The sequence below is a fragment of the Lasioglossum baleicum genome, chromosome 15 (genome assembly GCF_051020765.1).
Source record: "Lasioglossum baleicum chromosome 15, iyLasBale1, whole genome shotgun sequence".
NCBI classification, from domain to species: Eukaryota; Metazoa; Arthropoda; class Insecta; order Hymenoptera; family Halictidae; genus Lasioglossum; species Lasioglossum baleicum.
Window position 1 is genome coordinate 5189336 of NC_134943.1, and position 23180 is coordinate 5212515.

The following is a 23180-nucleotide window of genomic DNA, read 5'->3' on the forward strand; positions in this document are numbered from 1 at the left end:
GCCTAGTTGGACATTTTTTAATTTATTTTAAAAGTGGAGGGTCTGGTACAAAGTCTAATTACACCACGCGATAGAGCGAACCTTCTTTCAACTAACCTGGTAAATTATCAAGCATTCCTCCTGTTGGTAACTTATCTGCTATACTATAGAAACGCATCCCCTACTACACAGTCCCGAAGATCCATAACGGTATCGTTGCTTCCATCCCAGTAAACATTAACTAAAAAATTAATCTGTCTACACCCTCGTCAGGACAGAACACGTTGATGATGTAGTTAAAATGACTACCTTTGCCTCTGCAAAGCAAAACCTACCCTTAATAATATCAAGCATCTTTTCTGCCAGTTTCCAGGCACGGAATTTTTTGCAGTTTATAAAATCAATAAAATATTTGCAGGTAATGATTTTCAAAGATGAAGTCCTACTATTTCAGGACAATTTGCGACACAAACTACACGTGCAGTTTAGCAGTTCACCGTGGTGGCAGCGTGAGGAACAGGATTCGCAAAGATTATCAGAAAAGCTGGTCGAGGAGTGGAGGTTTCGTAGGTGTTCAGGCAAGCAGAGAGCCTCGTAGGATGAGAGAAGGTCACCAATGATTTCGAGGCTCCGCCTACCAAGCAGGGGTTGGAAGCAACCCCCTAGTTGAGGGTAGTCCGCGCAGACCCGCTTTCTATAGCACGTTGTGGGCGTAGACATACCGTAGACACAACCCCCTGATGCATACACCCTGTCTTTTCACCGTTCACCGAGATCAAATCACTCGTCTCAGTCCTATCTTTGATCTTGTCGGTACAGCAACGTGACCCCGAAAACACGAGCAACGGCTCGTCGACTTCCGTCGGATTGCCGGTAACCATAATCGCGATCGGGTCTTGGTGACAACTATTCGAGAAGGAAAAGTAAAACATCGGGAAGCTGTGGGTGACGAGGATGAATCAGGATCAAGAAGTGCCCGCCGCAGCTACGGACTTGGCCAGACTGGTAAGAATTTGATCAATTATCAATCTCCATTTGTAAACTCGTGGCAATTGTGTTACGTCGAGTCATAAGGCATTTTCGTATTAGTGTAGTAATTTTATGTGTTGATAAAGAATTTTTATCTTAACCAGTTATGTAGATTAGTTAGTACTTGTGTCATTTGACTTGTTGCCATTACTTGTTAATCTTGTTATCTCAGGTAGCTTGAGTATAATGTATCATTAGGATAATTGATATGTTACAGTTTGTTTACTTACGTCTGAAATGAATAATTTTGAAACTTTACTTATCGAAAATTTATTGGTAGAATTTTTAAAAATGACGCTATGTCAAATCTTTGACGTAATAATCACAAAAAAAGTTATTAATTTATGTTACTAGGAGCGACTTGTTGATATGTTGTTACAAAATTGAGTAAAAACAGTTAGATAATGTGTTAATTCGAACTTTAATGTCCGAAAAATTATCATATGAAAGGAACTAAGATCTAGAAACATTCGGAAAAGTATACTATTTTATTGAGGAAAGCGCGAAGTGTAGTTTAAAATACGGAACGCGTGAAAGATACAGTTCCTTAAATCTTTAATAGTAAAGATTATTGAAAGATTGAAGATTAGTGAATATTATTGAGAACCGAATTTTATAAAATGTTAGCGAATCTCTATAAAAACCTGGATGCACTTACCTCCCGTAATTATTGTCAAATACACCAAATGCAATTCACCAGTAGCATCGTCAAAACACAATCGCCACTGATCTCGCCTTTCAATTCATTAAATCCGGAATCGCTATCAATTTGAAAAACAACTCCCGATTTAGCGTAATCCTAACTAGTTAACTTTCGATCGGCACTAAGAGGGTTCAACAATTTTTCAAAAATCAGAAATAAGTAATTTTGACCCAACCAATGGACCAAGCGTTAAAATAATTTTGGGAAAGTTAGTTACCCAGTGTTAAAAATTGGTTCTACCGAAACTGTGTCCGATATCCCGTTTCCGGTCCCCCGATCAAGCCACTCTAGAACACAATGGAGTCATAACCGTGGACAGTAGCTTTCGAAGTCGTCGCTCGCATAATCGCGATGATACTCGAGTGTCGAATTGCCGTGGCACGCGCCACCACGCTCCGATGGATCGTCCCACGGGTGCCACCCCTTTTGTGCCCTCTAAACACGTAATTGTCGCCACCATTCAACCCTCCTGGTCCCCATAGTGGAACAGGGAACACCACCGTGACTACGATACACGGGATCAGTGGGTGGTCTATGGGGCACCCCAACCCAAGGACGAATTTGGACAAAGTTGGACCAAGGGAGATGAAGGGGGACAGGGGACCTTGTCTCGCGGAAACACTTGATTTATGTTTGTTGATTCTAAAAATCACCCGATTCCCACACACCCGCCCCATACCCAGACCCGGTGGTTAATTGACTAACCCCCACGCTCACGGGAAACATATGCTGCCACTCGAGGTTCCCATGATTACCCCTAGATTCAGGACGCATGTTACACCGTGAACATTTACCTGGATCGACCCCCCGGAACTAGAGCTCGTCATGAAACTTTAGCAGAAAATGATTCATTTTCATTCGTTTTCTAACAACTGTGTTAAAAAAGAGTTTAATGATTTTCATCTAAATAATAATCCCCCGAAAATATTACAAAAGTACATATTGATTATTCCTCGCTATCTAATCGTAGTCTAAACGTAGCCCAGTATTTAAACAGGGTTCCGTAAATACCGATGTCAATCGTCTTGCGGCCCGCACAACATCAGAGACTATAATCTCAGCGATCAGGAGTTAATCGAGTGCGCACCCGAAGCAACGAGTCGTAAGGTAAACGCGCAAACATGGTCGCGTGCCGGTCCGCTTATCCCGCTCCCTTTTTCTCTCTGCGTCTCTGACCTCTCCCCTGACCTTTCCTATCGTTCCCGTGCAAAAGACGCGCTCTCGTAAGTGTACCGTGTGTTGTGTATGAGCAAACGAACGAGTAACGTCCGTGCATACCTAGTGAAAACGAGATACCCATGAACCAGAGCGGCGCGGCATGGGGAACGCCCCATCGTTCCCGATGATGCTGCGAAGGGGTCGTCACCCCAATTCCCTTCGAACGCCACCCTCGTAATTGCGCACTTCGGTTCGGTTTATAATAAAGTCATCGAGCAGACAACACGTTCCAAACAGATTCCCCTATCTGCCGGCAGATCTCGACTTTTCGTTGGGATACACTCGAGCCTCGATGCTCCAGAACAGATTACCGGGACCATAAACGCATGTCCATTCTGCATCGCCATTCGATTCCGCATCTCGGAGGTTTGTCATAGGTCTCGAGGTGTCCGAAATTTTGTAACTTTTCTGGAAAGAGATGACGGACCTATTCATTAACGATCCAATCTCATCGCCGTCCAATTTTATCAATTAGGAGAAGGCGTTGCCACTTGGAGAAAGCCTCTCTCGCCCTTTCCTTTTTTTTCTTCTTTCCGTCGCAGCCCCGCAAGAGGGTGCGAACACAATGACGGTTTCGTCAGGTCGGAACGCGAACAATAAGAGGTAACAGGACAACGCTCATGATCACAGCGGGCTGCCGAACCGGGCTCTATCTGCTAATTGCTCGCTGCCGTCGAAAAACGCTGCCAAAAAAGAAGTTTAGCCCCTGCAAGAAGATACTGGCTCGCTTGTTCGGGTGAAAACGCGTCGTTTGACGATGGATGAGCCTTATCTTGCGAGAATCTGTTAGACCGGCTACTAACATTATTAATACCTCGTTTTCTGTAAAGAAAATTGCTCTTCCGTTTGTTCGGTAAAAAAAGAAGAGAGGTGACAAAAAGTTGCTCGATGTTGCTTCAGTGTGGACATAACATAATAAGATTAAAATAATTGAAGAGGGTTGATATATCTTTTTCTTTATGGTTACTTTAATCATGAGAATCGCAAACGTCTTTTTTCTGGTTCATTTAACGCTTTCATCTCAGCGAATGTCGTCTCATATCGGGTTGGCGGGATTAAAGATTGAACGTAATATCGGGGAATGTAATTAAAATTTATATCAGGGGGCACAGCTTGTGGATTACGAGTGGCGAGCCATCACGGGGACTAATTATAAATGACTATTAATTGCAATCAGAGGAGAGAGACCGCGCGGCGAGGCAATGAACGTAAGACGGAGCTGCGAAAAAGGAAGTCGATTACGTGTCTTTATAAACGATAATATCCTGTCGAATTAAACGCGAGTGAAAAACTATGCAGCCAGCGTGGGCGATAAAGCGATTTAAAAAGGAGCTGTAAACTTTTCAATCAACGCAACTTTCTATCCTCGTATGGTAAGAGTAACATTTATGAAATTTCATGTTGAAATTTATATAGTAATTATACTCAAAGGTTCGTTTACTGGACAGGTCATTATATCTGTTCTATATGAAATTCCTTATACATAGATTCTTCAAGGGGAATTATGCGGTATAGTTTCGCGGGATTAGTGTCGGCATTTTTGTTTCTTTTTTTAGCGAATTTCAAAGTGTAAGCGATCGGCGCAAACCGCAGAGCGAAACTTCATAAACGAGAAGCAGACGGCGACACAGCGTTATTGGAATTTCCAAAACCGGTAACCGGCTTTACCACTAGATTGCTCCGCAAGGAGGAAACCATCCAATCGTTCACCGGATGTCCTCCTTGCCTCCTCGCGCGGGTTCCTCGTTCCTCTTCTTTCTCATTGTGCCGCTTTCACTCGCGAATCCCTTGCTACTCCTTTCTGCCACCGAGTCGCCATGTTCGTTTTCGTCCTCCTTTACGGCTCTACATCAATTTCGTCCCGATTGTCTTCCTCTTTTTATTTTCCGGACTGCAGAGGCCTAAAAGCCGAGTCGACCGAATCATTCTCCCTCGACCGACTCGGAAACTGTTCACCTTGCCACGAACGTCGTCGAACTCTATTACCTACGTATTTCATACACAACAATCATAGAATGTTTGATTTCTGACACGTCAATATTGACACGTTGACTAATGTCTTAAATAAAATCAATTTCGGAGAAGAGTTTCCGAAGTACATTTAAGAATAGTCGAACGTATACGAAGGGCATGTAATACATAAAGTTTACGCAATGAATCTTAATTGCCGAAATAGAGATTAAGTACAGAAGTTTCCGTGGGTATCCAGTGAAGGTAGATGTTCATTACAGATTTAATAATTGCCGCGAATGAACGCGATTAATAATTCCGAACGCGGCAGACCGCGCCGAAACCGCCGCGTTTTATTATTGCAACAGTTTCAATGCCGCGAGAGTAAAACGCTAACAATTTGGTCATCGATGTGAACGCTTGCGTGACAACTTTTGCACCTAGAAAGATATAATCGTTCCCGAAAATTAAAAAAATGGTATTACCGTCTAGTTACACTGAATGAGGAATAGTTTGGTAAAATTAAGACAGCAAACTTGACCTCGAGCTTGGCCTCTGGGTTAGAGGCGAAACAATGATCAAAAATTCTAAAAAATACAATTATGTTCTTCCAGTCTGGTGAAGAGTTCAGCAGACTCGGTGAGCCGCTTCAAACAGTCGCAGCAGGATACTGCCCCACAGATTATTCGGTGGCTCAGACAACCAGTGAGGAAAAGCTCCATTCTGGTAAGTAGAACATCTCTATACAGGGTAAGGGCCGGAAATCGTAGTACAACCGGGCAGGAGGTGATTCTACATGCAAAATTAAGTCGAAAAAAAGAATAACATTTTTTCGTTTGGTAGCTCGTTGTCGAGAAAATTGAGTTTAAAATTCCGCCAGGTTCGCGTGCTTTAGTATATGCAGAAAGTAGAATTCGTTGATCATGGTCAGACGCGTCAGACGATTCCTATGCAATGGCACGTGTATTCGCTGCATTTTCAAACTCAATTTTCTCGAAAACGAGAAAATGTCAAACGAAAAAATGTTATTCCACTTTTTCGACTTATTTTTGCATGTAGAATCACCCCTTGCTCGATTGTAATACGATTTCCGGCCCACCCTGGATATATGAACACTCAAACTACATACTATAATTATCTACTATACAAACCATCTAGTAAATTCAATCATAAATTCCCTAAATTTAGAGAAACTTGGATCTCTTATTCTCAAACCTATGTAGGTCTAGGCTATCACGTTAAAACACTAGGAAAAATATCTCCCTAGCTCAGGCGGGTCAAAATGACCCGATACTCGTCGCAGGAGGGCAAGACTGCGGCAGGTACAGTTAGATCAACTTGAAATTACTCGAGTTCTGCCGCGAGATCGAGTAGAGTCGCGAAGGGCGGTCCGTTCAAGTAACCATCCCCCAGCTCGGCACGATTTTGAAGTTCTTTGATACGACGTTACCCCGGAATGTCGGCTCTTCGGCGTAGCACGGCCTGGCGTCTTCTATAAACACGCACACACGTCGTCGTCGCCTTGCACACGAAGAAAATCTAGAGAGAGAGAAAGAGAGAGAGAGGAAGACGCACACTCGCTTTCGAGCACGTGCAGGATGTACGCGAACTACGTACAACGGGGACGAAGAGGGAACCACCCCCTGAAGAGAGGCTGTCACCAGCAGGCAACCAGTCGAGTCAATATCTTTATATAGTCGCATCAAGTACGATATTATTTTCTGGTCCTCGGTGCAATTACGTTTCGAGACGATCTGAGAGCCTCGAAAATCCTTCGACGAATCCTCGACCTCATTTCCCTTTGACGAAGAAGCCTGGATTCTATCTGCAGATGTTGAAACAATCGACAAGATGTTTATTTTGATCCCGCTCCTGCGATTTTAAAGTTGCTGTTCATCTAAAAAATTAGTTTATGGGTCGTTGTCCGTCTAGAAAATATCCCATCAAGAAAATATATTTCTACGACTCTTGCAAATGTTGCAAATTAGTTCCACCACTAAAACATCTTTAAAAATAGACCAAATTAAATCGTATACTCTTAGCAGTTCCGCCGAATTCAATCAAACATCTCAATCATTAAAATACGATGTTTAAATCAATTCAACAAATTGGTGGTGCAGAAGTCAGAACCGGAAAGGGTTAATTCGATGAGAAGTGTCTCGCAGTGGTCTCGGTTTCGTCGACTTCAGTCAGCCTTGACCCAGAAATCCTTTGGCACGACGAGAAGCCTCGAGGCCGAATTCAATAAGCAACGTATTATCGCCGCAAAGAGCCCCATGGGGTAGTCGATGCCGGCTGTGTACCCCCACAGGAGACTAAACCCCGTGCACCCCGAACCCCCATAGCCCCGTCGTCTGAGCACGGTGACTGACACTTTATATCTAACATTGGCATGCCCGTGGTGTGAACCACCAGCCAGGATGGACCGCCTCCACCTAACTCAATCACAGCCTATAATGCTGCAATTTCTCTATCGTAATCGCGTTACGCCCTACCTCCAACGCTGTGCTCCCCAAGCCGTGTTCCATCGACGACGACGACGACTCGCCGTCAAGAAATATCGAATCGTTGCCAGAATCGCCACAAACGAAAACCACCCTCCCGGCACCCTCTTGTTCGATGCTCTTCGACCAGATTTTCCTCGTTCCCGGCAAGGAAATCAGTCGCAGAAACGGTTTAGACGAATTCTCACCTATCTATGCTGAAAGGAACGTGTTGAAGCTTCTTCGGACTTCATCTACACCTACAGTTTGCTCTGCTATACCTTTTTAGAAGTTCTTAGGAGTTTAGAACTCCTCCCCTAAAGAGGTGAACTGAGGACTCGACCACTAATTTTAAAAAATAAAGCTGGACAGAATCAGATCATCATCAGATCACTGAACGTTTTTGAAGAATTAATTCTCGAAGTGTAGTTAAACATTGACACGAATATTTCTATGAAGTATAAGCTGCGTGTTAAGAGTGGCACGATTTGGTCAACAAATCCCAACAAGTTAGTGCACGATCGGCTCGTTAGAGTGGCAATTCGGTTTGGTATAGTATATTTTATTATCTACGAGGCTAAGTAAATTCGATTCGTCAGACGGGACTGTGACTGCGAACAAAACGAGGTTACTGACAAGTGGCTACCCGTGGCGAATCCTAGAGGCCCATTAAACGGACCCCATGCTGCATATACACAGATATTTCTATCGTGGTCTCTTCGCTCGCTTGGAAGGGGTTGTTTTTGTCACTGAATCATCCCCCTACTTTCCGCCTTTGTTACATCTTACGATCGAATCTTATCACACCCTAGATATCGCCTTTCGTCTCGTTATAATGACGCAGAAATAATTTTACGTGCTATGGGGCACTGTCGCGTTCTGATTTGACACTGTTTCGCCCTAACATTAATTATTACCGAACTACAGAGTGAGTTGTTATTACCGAAATGAGTGATTATTTGAGAGAATGGTCAATGTACCGTTCTTCCCCCCAAAAATTAATTATCACAAATAAAGTAACTAATTCCTTGAGAGTATCCATTGCAAATACAGACGCTGTTGTTTCCTGTACAATTTATTCTCTCGGAAAATACATGATTCCGAACGTACGTATCGCAAAATTAAATAAAACATTGTAACGTACAAATACTCGCTCTGTATTAACTCGATGCAGTATCTACTTTCTGGTGTTATTTCGGGTGATAATGACTCGCTGAGCGGAAGTTTGCGGCGGAGCAATCGTGCAACAATGTAAATACGCGGGATTAATTTCGCGGCGAGATTATTATTCCCCACTAACCATTAATCATTATGCGATGAATGGAAATTCGTCATTTAATTCCTTAGCTAGCTAAGAAAACTGGAAGAAAAATATTAGACTGCAGATTTTATGCATTTATGGCAACCATGTACAATTAAAATCAATGGAGAGACAATTTAATTTTAAAATACACATTGATTGAAGAACATCAAAGTATTCATTTTAGTCTATTAAAATGATCGAAGAAAGAAATATTTGTTTGGTTCTTATTTTTTGCAATTAACGGAAATAATTCCTATTTTGCACGAAGCTCCGCAGTGTAATTATTATAAATAACATCCACATCATTTTAGATCTTGTCACCATGAGAGCGTTATTCTTATCGACACGATTGCGTCTGTTTACGGGAATCAGCTCTTGGGAAATCGATAAAACGTTAATGTGTAGCTAGACCCTGTTACGCAATCCAATTGAGAAACTATTTTCACATGTGTATATGTTAATTATTTGCCGAAATTGCTTGTTTATGCGCCGAGTAGGTGAATATTTCACGTAAATGGATATTTCAAACAACGAAAATTTCATTTCAGAGAACGAAATATACTCCGCGCAGGAATACAGGCAAGAATCCTGGCTACAAGATGGTAAGTAGCGTTTTGTTATAAATAAATGTATTCGCGTGGAAATTAAATATGAAATCGCAGTCTCGATGGAAGACCAGTTTTAATGCTATTTCGAGAAGGAAAATACCGACGGCCTGGATAGCTCAGTCGGTAGAGCATTAGACTTTTAATCTAAGGGTCCAGGGTTCGAGTCCCTGTTCGGGCGTTTATTTTTATAATTTTTTGTTTTACTATACTTTCTTTTTTTTATTAACATTGTACCAGTGTTGGGAAAATTTTATTTTAAATAATAAATAAACGTGTGATTTTAATTGCAAATAATAACTAAACTTTTTATTTAAATAAAAGTAATTAGATAATTCCAAAAGTGATCTATTTATTATTTCTTATTTGCAAATAAAAGATTATTTATTATTTGGATTGAGGTTGAAATCAAATAAATAGTTTTTGGTCTCCTCTTATTTCTTGTATTTTGTATATACAATGAACACACACACACGTGCGCATTGTTTGTTTGCTATTGCAACCTTTACAGGTATACCGCCAGTGGTCGGGCCCGTCCGAAGGGCCTAGCTGCCTATAAAAAACACAATTTAATTTATTATTTGTCAATACAAATAATAATTGAAATTGTATTTGTAAATAACAATTAACTTTATTATTTTAAATAATTCTATTTAGACTTGCTGTGAAATAATAAATAATTATTTTTGCTTTTTATTTGAATATCCAAACAACAAATAACTTGTTATTTAAATTTTTATTTAAATAATTCTTTATTTAAATAAATTTATTTATTGCCCAACACTGCATTGTACACAGTGAACAGATGAATTGGATGGTAGTGAATACACAAAATTTACACAAACATTTTCTACAATGTTTTTATAAAAATCTAGTGAAAAATTTAATATGCTAGAGCAACTAATAAATTTCTCGAATTAAAAATATATGAAAAATACTATTAATTTTTTTTTTATATTGTTTGTTTATAGAGGTCGCATTAACATCGAGGTCATTAGCGACCACTTTTGGTATATAAATATAAATGTTGCTGTGCATCTCGTGTAAAACGAACAAGCATAATCCATTTCTCGAGGTGCAAGACGACTACCGGGTTCGTAAATTTTCCTCGAAGACTATTAGCCACGGTGGCCGGCCACTATCGGTAACATTAATTTTAATTACTTCGAACTGTAATGTAATGCACGGTGGATGCAATGTAATACCAAGGATAACGGACGGGGTTGATGCCAAGGGTTGAAGAAAAATCTATATTCACCCAGAGGGGGAACGTGGTCGATCATTAGCCAAGATCTCTCGCTTAGTTCATTAACAATGAGACTCTTATTGAGCGTTTCTTTCCTCGACGAAATCAAAGAAGCAGTTAACTATTATGGAACGGTGAACGAAAAATAACATTGCACTTCGTCTGTATTACATTACAGGTATCAGCTGCGAAACTGAGGACAACGAGCAATACGTGCCGGAGTTCCACCGTATGTCAAATATAATTTGTTATAGTTTATTAGACATCTATTTTCTTTCTGAATAATTTCGTAATTACTTTCCACGAATTGCCCGGAAATTTTCCGAATCGGTCCCGTTCGATTCTGTCTCGAAACTCCTCGAAATTGCCGCAATTGCCGCGTTCCGATAACATTAACTAGAAACGTATGTAGCGCGAAGGAAGTTAACCTCCATAGACGCGGAAGTTGCACGGAAATGTCTCGAGCATGCAGTTTATATCCAATTCCGAAAGAACTTCATCGCTCGAACGGGAAGACACGAATTTCTAGGGAAGGAGCACTCGGAATGCTTGATTTCATAAAGAAGAATCTGAACCTTGGCTGGAGAAGCGGAATTGAGGATGTTGGGAATGGGAAAGTTGGTAGTCTTCCTCGAAGTAAGCTCTTTTTCTGTAAAATTATTCCTGGAAAAAATATTTCTTAGCCATTTAAATTGATCCAAACACTAAAACATCAAAAAATCCAATAAAATTAAATCGAATAAACTTCATCGTTCCATATAAACATTTTCGCAATGCACTGCATCGAACACAGATTTAGGAGACAATGTTTGTTTAATTCGACTATAGGTTTTCCCAACGACACTTTTGGTTAAGCTAGATGTTAATGCTCGCGGTTTTAACGATCTACAAAGGGTGTCCCTCGCATACGATTAGGTTTTATCGACCTCGGTCGAGCGACGATCATTTCTTCAATGGCAATGATCTAAGGGGGGTGAAATGACGATTCGGGCGCGTGTCGTACCGGAAGTGGAAGGCGCATCGTTGCAACGGCACGTGGGGGTGGGTCCTCGTCTAATGGGGCCGTCGACGATTTTGCGCGGCCGAGGGTGCGCCCCCGATAAATCAAACAGACTCCCGGCCCGTGGGAAGCATAAGTCGGAGGCCTCCGGCAATCATTGTATTTGCAAACATCGGAAGTTTACTTGCTGCCGGAGCACCGTCGACTACTCGATTTCGACGAAAGAATCCGACGGATTTGTGTAATCGCTCGGACCTGATTTTCCGGCGGATTCGTTCCTGCGATCCGCGATAATGCTGGCCGCGTCATTAAACATTCTATTCGCGGTCGAGATCGATTTAGGCGCACAAACATAGCTCGATTTGGAAAATGATCCGACTGATGGGTAACTCGATTGTTGAGGTGACTGTTCGTCTTATGATCACTGTATTATATGTGTAGGATCAGAGACGTTGAAGAATAACGCAGCGGTAAACAAGAAAAAATAATGTAACGTTTAATTAGAAACACAACGAGTACAATTAACTAAACTCTCGCGTCTGAATCTCCGTCTCGGATCACAAACGTCTTTTTCTATTCGCGCGCCGCACTTGAATAATTCAACATCGCATTCCATAAATTTGAAAACCGGAATCAATAACGTTAATGACAGATCGTCGCGTCGTTACCGTTACTAATGTCGTAACATTCGGCGGAATTCCCGCTCGGAAACAGCATCACGTCACACCACCCTACATATGCACCATATTGTGGTAAAAAAAACTGACTACGCGCGGGAAACGAACAAAACAGTATATATGTATATTAAAAAATAGAGAAAAAACATAAAATAATCGTACACACAACGCGATTGACCGCACCTTGCAGGTCAAAACACAACGCAATATGTAATCTTACTTTTAACTCTGACCGCAACTCGCAGGACGAAGTTCACTCACGTGCACTTTTCTTCCGACTGCCTCGTCTTCGTTAAAAGAAAACGCGTCAAGCTCGCACTCTCCGCACACACACTCACACGCACACACATACAGTTCCTTAAAACTAAACAGTCCAATGCTGTATCTTAACCTAAACAGTCGAAGAGTGTCGGTCCTCGACGGATCTCGGCGCCGAGATCGCTCAATGGGGTGTCGTTTTCGTCTCGACGCGTCGCCACGTTTCGACACGGTCCCCTATGCCTGACATCGGACACCACAAAATTAACATATTGGGCTGGAACGAAAGTTCGTAGCGTTTTTAAATTAAAACTCAAAGATAAAATTAGGATATTTATACATAGAGAGAGATTTGTTCAATAACATATTTTCCATTCTCTTCTATTAATTTTTGCAATTTTTTAGATGACTTATCAATAAACCTATGAATAAATATCTTAAATTTATCTTTGAATCTTGATTTGAAAACGCTACGAACTTTCGTTCCAACCTAATAATTTCTGTACGCTAATTGTACATAATATTTTTATGAATCGTTGTATTAAAATTGAAGCGTTTCGACCACCGTGGATCGCGGCAATTAAAATCCGCTGAAAAAATTTTCCCGGGCCTCGGATTCAATTTGTATTATCATCCGAAGATAAAACCGGGATTCACGCGATAACGAGTCGCGATATCGATCTCTCCGAGGCGAAATAAAGTATAATACCAGAACGAGCAGAAATGCTCCCATCCAGTTTTCCCGTTACAGCGCAGCAATTGTAACAACAACAGGCAAACAGTTCCCCCGAATGAAAGTTTATTGGCAAATCTGGACCCGCGGATAAACGTATTTACCTCATGCACGATTCGTTCCGATTGTTTGCCCGCGTATTACGTACACAATCGGGGGGCGGAGATATCAGTCTCCCTCGCAGCCACGGAACAGCGAGTAAAATCAACGGGTGATGAGCAAATTTGACCTCGTAATATAGCACATTACAAACGTATAACATATAATGATTCGTAATTACGCGGTGAGAGTTTTCGTTTCTCCTTTGTTGACTCGCGAGATCGAAAGAGAAAAAGAAATAGAAAGATAGAGTTACAGAGAGATAAATCAGAGAGATTTTAGAGGAGAGTATTAACCGAGCGTCTAGCTTATTTTCAGAGTGCAGTATATGTATTCTTTTTTCTGGCTCGTAAGACGAGAATAACGGAGCACCGATATTTTCTTTATTGGATTAACACACGTAGACGCGCACGCACGAGACGGAAACTGTATAAGTGAGAGCATATAGACATTATCTGTCGTTGCCTCTGGCCGTTTGCTCATCTATTCCACGCGTATCGAAATATTTGCGGGATATGCCAAACCGTAGCGAAAGATTTTGCAAAATTTCTTCTACGAACGTAAAATTTCGTGAACTTTGACTATTCCTTAGATTTTCAAACGAGACGCTTCAATTGGTAGCATTTTCGAGAGACCTTTCCACGTCTTACGTCGTGCGAATTTGTCTTACATAGAGAAGTTTAAATACTTTTTGGATTATGTCCGAGTCTTCACAAAAATTACCATTTTTGTGTGTGATATGAAATCGAGATAACAAGGAAAGAACTTATGTCATTAAGATTAGAAGATCTCAATGCTAAAAATATAATAAAAACAGTATCGATTTTTATTCAGCCGTAAACGCAGTCTATAGATAATCGACTCGGAGATTCTATGTAGAAAAATTGTGGGCGGGGGAAGGGGAAAAAATTCGCATCGACTTAATATAAAGTGCCTGGCCGTGTAACGCGATATCGATAATCGACGGGAATCTTCTGTTGATTCTTTCTTGCCGCTTTAAAAACATCAGCCCCGGGCGTTTCGCTGTGTTTTTTAATAAAGAGCCTCGATATTGCTGGCGAATCGCTGGGAGATTTCATTAACGGCTCGCCCAAGCGTTTTTCTATATAATAATAATGATAATAACGTTTCCTTATTGCGTGCGTCGGTATAATATAAAATATTTCGTTACGTGTTAAGAAACAACCGGTCGGAGATGATGAAATACGTATAATGCCGTGCGCAAATTGCAGCATGTTCGTTAAGACGAGGCGAACGTGACTCTAATTTCTATCGCGATAATGCTCTTCATATTTTAGCACTTGCTCGATAATTCTTGGATAAACAACAGGCTAGTGAAATTCAATATGGCGCCGACGATCTGACATACAGTAACGCAACACGCGATATTATTGAAAATTATTAAAAAAATGGGAAACTTCTTGAGAAAAACATTGTTGGATATAGTACATCTAAACTCAGAGTTGGGCAATTTAATCGACGATTGACGATTAAATTTCTATTAAATTTCTACAATCGTTAATCGCAATTATCAACTAAGCTTCTAGTTTAGTCGTTAATTGCGGTTAACGATTCAATACTTATTAATCGTTAAAATTGCGGTTAACAATTAAATACTTATTAATCATCAATTGCGGTCAACGATTAAATACTTATTAATCGTTAATTGCGGTTAACGATTCACCTTGCGATATTACAATATTGCGCAATATTACCCACAGACGAAGCAATATTTACGAGATTGTACAATAAAAATCAAACTCTTTTTGATTGACAATATATTATGCAATCTTTCCATTTGATTTAGGAGGCTTATTCACGATCAAGAATTTTGCGCAACAATGCCTATTGCGCAACATGATTGATCGTGAATGATAGTGATTGACTAATTCCGCAACCTATTATGTAAAATCAGAATTTCCTGATATTTTGGGCACAACAAACGGGTTACGTTTGTACTGTGTTGTACTGTGAATGGCACTGTTGCACAAATATTGTCAGACAAGTTTCATCACTACGGAGTGAATAACTCGACGATTGCTCAAATTGTGTGTCAACGTGAATACAATTTGGATTTGCGTAACATCATGCTGCACAGTAATTGTTGCGCAACATGCTTGATCGTGAATAGGCCTCTTTACAGACGATCAATATTATTGTACAATATCAATTATTGTGCAATATATTGACGATAATATTGATCTTCTAGGGGCCGCAAATTTAGGAAGGCACAGACTAGATCAGTTATAAGATAGTAAGGGCATGTAGTATCTGACAGCTTACTTCAAAGAAGATCGACATGTTCTAATGCATTCCAAATGTTCGATTAAACAGAAAAATACGTTTCACCTTCATGCACTCCTCTACATTTTTTAATCAGTTTTATATAAAAGAAGCTTGATAGTATCTGAATAAATAAACGATACTTGATAGTATCTGAATAAATATAATGTACTCTCTGTATATTCTTCTTTCAGACGCCAATGTAAAGCAAGAATCCGCGAACTGTAGGAGGATCAGCGACGCAAATTACGCACAATATCAGGCAACTGTCAGCCACCCGCACGGGCAGAGCAGCACCTTCCTGGATCTGGACCCAGAAAATCGCTCCAGTTGTTTTGCGTTAGTGTCATTTATAGATTCAATCATTTTAAGATTTAATGTATGTATGTACAGTGACTCCCATTAATAAAGCGATAACTTTTTTAATTGTTGGACTATACGATTCAAACCTTTTTGTGAAGCTAGAGCAATTAGTTCACTACAGGATGTGAAAAGAAATTTTTTCGAAAATTGCAATTGTAGAATACAACTTCTAGTATTTTGTCTGCAATTTCGATCAATTGCAATTTTTGGAAAAATTTCTTTTCACATCCTGTAGTAAACTAATGGCTGTAGCTTCTCAAAAAAGTTCAAATCGTATAGTCTAATATTAAAAAAGGTATCGGTATTTTGAGAGCGTCCGAATATTAGTTGCACACACACACAGTCACTGTATATAGAAAATTCTTATTTTTTGTTGTGTAGTGGCAATAAATTGAGTTCGCGGACGAACGAGGCTACGAAAAGCGTCGCTGTGAAAGAGGAGCCTGCGGATAGAGGCTATGGGGAGCCTATTGTTGCAACTATACCGACGACGACAGCTCAGGACACTCGAAACAGTGAGTTAACAGATAATTCCTTCAATAAATAATTGAACTATCCAGCAGTAAAAATGAAATTCCCCAAATATTGCATAAATATTAGGAATTCTTCAAACGTAGAATGATCAGGCTTAGAATTTTTTGCAAAGATACCTTCTTAGTTTCTAAAATCGTAAACTAAGGAATTAGGAATTAGCTGCCAGAATCTAACATAATCCTAATGAATTACGCTGATACGCGAGAGTCACTCTCCTGACAACATCCTCCGAGTCCTCGATTCTCGACAAATCGAGCTTTCTGATTCAGTGATCCCTCGTCTTATACGTGCACCGTGACAAATCTTTGGACAATGGGTCCACGTGGCAGGGTGCTACCCTATGGTGTCCCATAAATAACTGGAGCACAGTGCTGGGTGCGCTTCCGTCCATTAATCGAACCCCGGCTCGACTCTTCTTCCGGTTTCGGTTCTTAGAACCGATTTCTGCCGCTGTTCCAGCTTACAATGTTTTTCTTTGATTATAATTGGACTATTATTAGCTAAGAGATCAAGGAGTAGAATCTGTACACACGATATCGGTGACATTGTGGTCCCGAAGTTTTCTGATACCACGAGACAATACAGTATTGTTTGTTGGAAGTATTGTTAACTTGATGCGACAATAAATATCGGGTTCCAACAAGAACTCCCAACATAATCCTGGACAATATGTTCATCGCTGTTGCACCGGACTCACTCACGCGTGACTAAGTACGCGTAAGTGAATAATTGAAGAATGCTTTCAACTCGAAAGCTACCAACAGAGACAGAGAGAAGGAGAGAGGGAGGAACACACAGAGTGGATCGCAGAATTCAGCGAAAGCTGCTAAACGAAGGAAAGAGCATGGAATTCGGTCCCCAGAGAGCTGAGCAAGCTTTCTTCGAGCAGTGTTGATGCTGCCAAATGAAAACGTTCCTTGCAAGAAGATGGACTTATCTATGTGACACCTGGTACAGTCTATTAACCATTGAATATTTTTCAGCTTCAGAAATTCTAATAGAATAGACAAAACAAAACACCTGCAATCTTCCATTGCTGAAACTATAGATAGAAGTTGAGCAAGATTTACAGCATTTAAAAAAACATAAAACACTACAATTAAATTTGTCATCACGTTTTATAAAAATTGTTTCCTTTCGACGCCAGTTCATTTGACGGAAAGGTCGCTGACACTGTCTTTCCGCCGTTCCCCATCGCCGCGCCGATAGGAAATTGATAGAGCCGCAGCATATGTGTCGGTAGGTATCGATATCAGCGATAGGTACGATCCTATTATTAATCTAAACTGCTTGTAAATAATTGAAACGGCTTAATGGTAGGGAGGAATTACGCGAAGAGAAGTAGAAGCATAATTCCCAGGTGACTTGGAAGTAAATGGGTATAGAGAGAGAGAGAGAGGCGGGCCATGTCGGGCCAGCGAACTCGGTGGTAGTTCCTAAAGGATTCGTTTTCGTGCCCGTGAATAAAGGAAGACTAATCATCGCGATGATTACGAGGCATGAGCTTGCAAACATTCTTCTTCGTCGATTACACCTTTCGCGCGGTCTCTATGCGTCAATGTCTATTAGGTGATTGCCATGATCTAGGAGAAATTCGCTCTTTCAGCTTGGCCCCCTTCCCATATCCATAACTTAATTAACTTAACAGCCTGTTGGTATGACACTGTTATTTTTTCAGGTCTAAGAAAGAATTTATTAGTAAAAACACGACATTATATGGAACTGCATGTGCTCGAACATGATTCAATGTTATTAATGAAGAGTTATTGTATTTTACGCGCAAAATTATTTGTAAGGGAAAATGACCCGATTAAAGAAATTTCGTCGTTGAAACTGGAAGACAGTGACAAGGTGATACGAAATGAAATTGATAGGTAATGAAACAACAAGCGGGGCACGTTGCCTTTGCGAAAACCATGAAAAAACGTGTCAAATCATGACAGAGGAGGGTCGAGGGTCGAAACATCCGATCGCGAAGCGAAATCCAGACGAGATGAAGCGTGTCCCGTCGACCCTTCCACGTATCAGGTCGAATAGTAATAACCAGTTAATGGCTACAGATTGGTGGCCGCCCTACTAATTAATACGTGCACGAGGATCACGGGGATTACAGGTGGTCAGGTCCCGTCGGCTTCGAACCAGCAGAATTCCGCGACAATTACGACCGCACGAAGAAACTCCACAACATCTGCTGAATAAACAAGAGAAGGAGGCAACGAAAGGGAGAGAGACAGAGAGACAGATTTCGGTGCGTCAGGTGGATGGAAAATGGAGCTTGCATTATTAACCGGCCTCTACTCCGGAATTCGGGGATCAGGCAGACAGAGACGGATAAAGGCTTGGCTGTGTCAGAGAAAACGGGAAAGTGAGTGAGAGAACAAGAGAAAGATGGTTAGGGGGTTGCTAGCAGAGGAGAAACATCGGGATCGTGGAACAGAGAAGGACAAAAGAATGGAGCTTGTCTGAGAGTGGACGAGTGGAGGCCGTCCTCTTTTCCCAGCAACCCTTCTGTGCACCGCCCCTGACCAGTCCCGGCTTCAACCCTTTTCCTGCTCGGTACATCGCCACCGGTTTCATCAGCTCGCGATTAATTTTAATCTAAAACTACCCGCAAAGCCTCTGGTCCCGCTTGCACGTTGAGGTCGACCCCCTTTCACCCCCTCTTCGGAGAGAGTGCCAGATTGGCCCGCAGCTTCCCGACCAACCCTCTCTCTGCCTCTCTCTCTCTCTCTTTCTATCTTTCTCTCTGTTTCACTCTCTCTATCTATCTATCTCTCACCCCCTCGACACCGAACCAGGATCCACTGTCTATCTCGTCTACACGAGGATCGGGGATCCGACCGACGTTTGCCCGGCGAGGAAGGTAAAGCTAACTCGCCGACACGATTAAACCTTGGTAACCCTTCCTGTTGATTTTCTCCAGTGACTGAGACCTTCCGTAATTACCGCCGAAAGAAAGAGCAACACCGGGCCCCTGCTAATTGAGAGACGACGCGACGCCACAGTAGTCGATCATGAGGAATAACAAAATTTTTTTTTAATTATTTCAGAACTTGAACATTGTTACATAATGTGATTTTCTAATATCTAACATAGACAACTCATAATTTGCGATTCAATCTCATTCGTAACCACAAAATCTCAATAATCGAAAATAATTGAAGTTTTAATGATCGTGTTTTTCTTCTACCGGCTGGTTTTTTCCGAATTCTGTAAGAAAAAGTGAAGACCATAGAAATACATTATACTTTTCCGAAATCTCTAGCAAGGGATTTTTGCAACAATAGTGTTAACATAATTCTCCAGAAGCATCGATGATATCCGAGTGTTAATGGTGGCATCTAAAATTGAAATTTTCCCGGCGAAACACCGAAAGAAGATATCGGTGTTTTAATTGCCGAGGGAAAAGGGTGCACGGGGTGGTTGGCGTGCCAGCGAGCGAGAGAAACGGAGCAAGAAGGAAAGAAAGAGAGCGACGTTCCGGCTCGATATCGGCAGGGGGCTCTCAATTTTTCAATATTCCCCGTACACGACTTGGAACGTAACCGGATTACGGTTCGAGAATAGCTTTTTCGGCTCGAGGGACCGCGGGATCGGTGGGATGCCGGCGGTGTTGGTGTTCCCCGGGAGGAGAGCACCCGATTAATATACATATCGCGCGAGCTCCGCGCGGTATTTCAGGCGGTGCCGCCATCCGCGAGAGCCGAGCCGAGCCGGCAACCCCGTGGGCTTTGAATATCAACCAATTTCCTGCCGATATTTGTGTGACGAGCACTTCACCGGCAACCGCGCGTGAGTGCAATCGCTAATACGTCGCCCCCTTCCCCTGGTTTCTCGTCTTTTTTCCATAGGCATCCGGTCGCGATCGTTCCTTTTCAACTATGGCGATCCATACTTCCACGATGTTTAATCGGGCTTCACTATAATTCTCCGATTAACTCCTTCAATGGACATAAACCTTTTACACACATCTACAAACCGATACTCGGTTAGGAAATATTGTTCGCATTCAACTGATAGAAGTTCAAAGCACACCACAGTTAAGACATTAAAAACGACAGTAAATATTAATTGCAAGCGTTTGAATCTTGCAGACAACAATCTGGTGTACCAACAGCAGCAATATGGCGGAACAAGGACCAGCAGAGGTTCACCATCGCCTAACAGACCAGCCAGCACATCCTCGGCAGCATCTCAATGGCAGTCAACTGTCCCAGCGTCATCGACCGACGCTTTCTTCCCTCGTCAGGAGAACTGGAACTCCGAGGTTTATGGGAAAAGGAGCGTGACTCCCACGTGGACAGAGTTGGGAGCTCAATTAGACAGTAGGAATTCGTCGTGGGAGAGACAAGGCAGTTGCTACCAGAAGAAAGGCTCACCGACTTCATGGAACGCGGACTATGCCGGGAAAAGGCCATCATCGGTCACTGGAGTTTCGCCGTGGACTGAGATGACTGTTGGCTATCAACAGCAGCGACGAGGATCTCTTCAGCTTTGGCAGTTCCTTGTGACGTTGCTGGATGACCCTGCGAATGCTCCTTGCATTGCTTGGACTGGTCGGGGCATGGAGTTCAAGCTGATTGAACCGGAAGAGGTAAAGAAACAATTTTCTCTTTCATCATGAGTAGGATGCGGATTTGCATGCAAAATAAAAATTGTCTGCATTAATTTAATTGCCAATTTCAAAGGTGGTTGTTTGTTTCGAGCCTAAATTAAGATGTACGGTTGATGATTCTATTTAGGTAGCTCGTAGATGGGGTGTGCAGAAGAACCGACCTGCGATGAACTACGATAAACTGAGCCGATCGCTGAGGTACTATTACGAGAAAGGCATAATGCAGAAGGTAGCAGGAGAGAGATACGTCTACAAGTTTGTCTGCGACCCGGAAGCGCTTTTCAACATGGCGTACGGCGCGGGAGGGTCTTCGAGTCTTCCGAGCGAAGTACAGAACAGTGTACGAAGCCAGTCCATATCCAGCAAAATTTCATCCAACAACGATGTCTCCGACTTGGGCAAACATTCATCCAGTGGCTATGGGGACGCTGTTCTTGCCATGTACTCCAACACTGCTGCAGGTTCGATTTTTCAAAAGCAATTGTTAATACCAAATATCAATATTTAATATCAATTTTGAAAACCAAACTTTATTAGGAACTGCGAGATTTAAGAGGTCAAGGTTCACTTAATTTTCTCCCCGACTGTAGACAAATGAAAAAGAATTGCGTGAAATTTGGAACTCACCACGTTGCATTCTCAATTGAACAGTGTACGGATCGTCCAGCCTGCATCATCTGCACCAGTATCTAGGTGGCAATGACGGGTTCAAGACTCCTCCGAACAGGTACCATCCTCATTACTCGCACGAGTATAACGGCAGTCATCATCATCCGCCATCAAGCTACGCAGAGACCTTCCTGAACTACGGTCGCCTATCTTCTCACGACACACCTGCAGAATCGAGGTGCCAAGAATTACCGAGGATCCCGTACAGCCAAGAATCCGAGGGTATCAGCAGAGAGAGAGAAGCATCATCGATTTTATACGACGGAGTGCAGAGAACGCAATTGCCGACAGCACCAGCGATCTCTCAGCCAACTTTATTGGACGCTACCACCACCAGCTCGAAGATAGAGCAAACTTCGTACGCTTGTCTTGGTGTTGGCAGCTGCGTCTGCTGAATCTCCGTCCAATTTATCGATAATGAGTCAGACTTTGATCGCAGTTGGGGCAGAATCGACTTGGAATCGTTTAATATCGAATGATGTAGCTTACATCTTGAAGAGGTTCGATTGTGACCCAACTGTGGTTACAGACTCGTGCATGGTACAATTAACTGTGAAACCGAGAGAAAATGTTCAACTTGAATTTATTTAGTTTGAAGTTGTTGGGACTTGGAAGTGATATTGGAGTCTCTGAACATTGAGAACTTGCAATCATCCAGTAGTTAGCCTCATTAAGTTTGAACATTTTCAAACTTTCCCAAACGAATAAGTTCACGTTCGAGCTTTCCTTACAGTCTGATGCGTGTCATCAAGATTACCGAGTACCATACACGGGTTATATTATAAAACGCGCGATGCAAGCTAGCAAGACACCCTTGAGCCGCCGCGTTCGTAATTTAGGGGAAAGTTAGCGATTAGAGAGTTGAACCCTCCAAGTAGCCTAACCTTCACTCCTTAGCTCGTTCATGCGAACATAGAAACAGAGGCGGCTCGCGTACAATCGCGTTTGTATTGCGCGTTTCGTGAATCATGTAAATACGAGACGTGTCTCGATCAGCCAGGTATCTCGGCTGATCACCCAATAGTCCGGAGGATCGAATCGCCTGCGTCCGAGTAGTTCTGGATCTGTAATTTCTGTAAATATGAAATAAATCTCTATCGGAAGAACAATATTCCGGAATCTTTTCGCCTGTTGTCATCGCCGAATTTATCCAATTGCGTCAACGAAGCAAGCGAGCGAGTGGCTTTCGTAGATAGCCCGAGTAGGCCCGACAGCGACCAGCGTATTAGCATAAGCGTAAGCGATTGCGCGCTTGACCTAGACACGGCCGCGTCGCGTCGTTTTCTGCACATCTTTCTTGCAGCAGCATATAATCATAGGCAGTGACGCAAGCCTCAACACCACTGGACTGAGGCTCTGCCGCGTATTTCGAGCAGTGACACACACTCGATATGTTTACATCGGTGCCTCCTTCTCGCACCAAAGCCTGACAT

The 23180-nt window shown here is 42.1% G+C and overlaps 1 protein-coding gene and 1 non-coding gene across 2 annotated transcripts; both read left to right on the forward strand.

The window, feature by feature from the left end:
- Positions 1 to 784: 784 nt before the first annotated feature.
- Positions 785 to 22966, forward strand: Ets96b (Ets96B). The gene is made up of 8 exons (XM_076439897.1): positions 785 to 984; positions 5494 to 5605; positions 9214 to 9267; positions 15761 to 15905; positions 16311 to 16444; positions 20558 to 21057; positions 21206 to 21539; positions 21730 to 22966. The coding sequence occupies exons 1-8, from the start codon at positions 934 to 936 to the stop codon at positions 22140 to 22142; spliced, it is 1743 nt and encodes a 580-aa protein (XP_076296012.1). The 5' UTR covers positions 785 to 933; the 3' UTR covers positions 22143 to 22966.
- Positions 9379 to 9451, forward strand: Trnak-uuu (transfer RNA lysine (anticodon UUU)). The gene has a single exon. It is a non-coding gene; the product is annotated as a tRNA-Lys (tRNA).
- Positions 22967 to 23180: the final 214 nt, after the last annotated feature.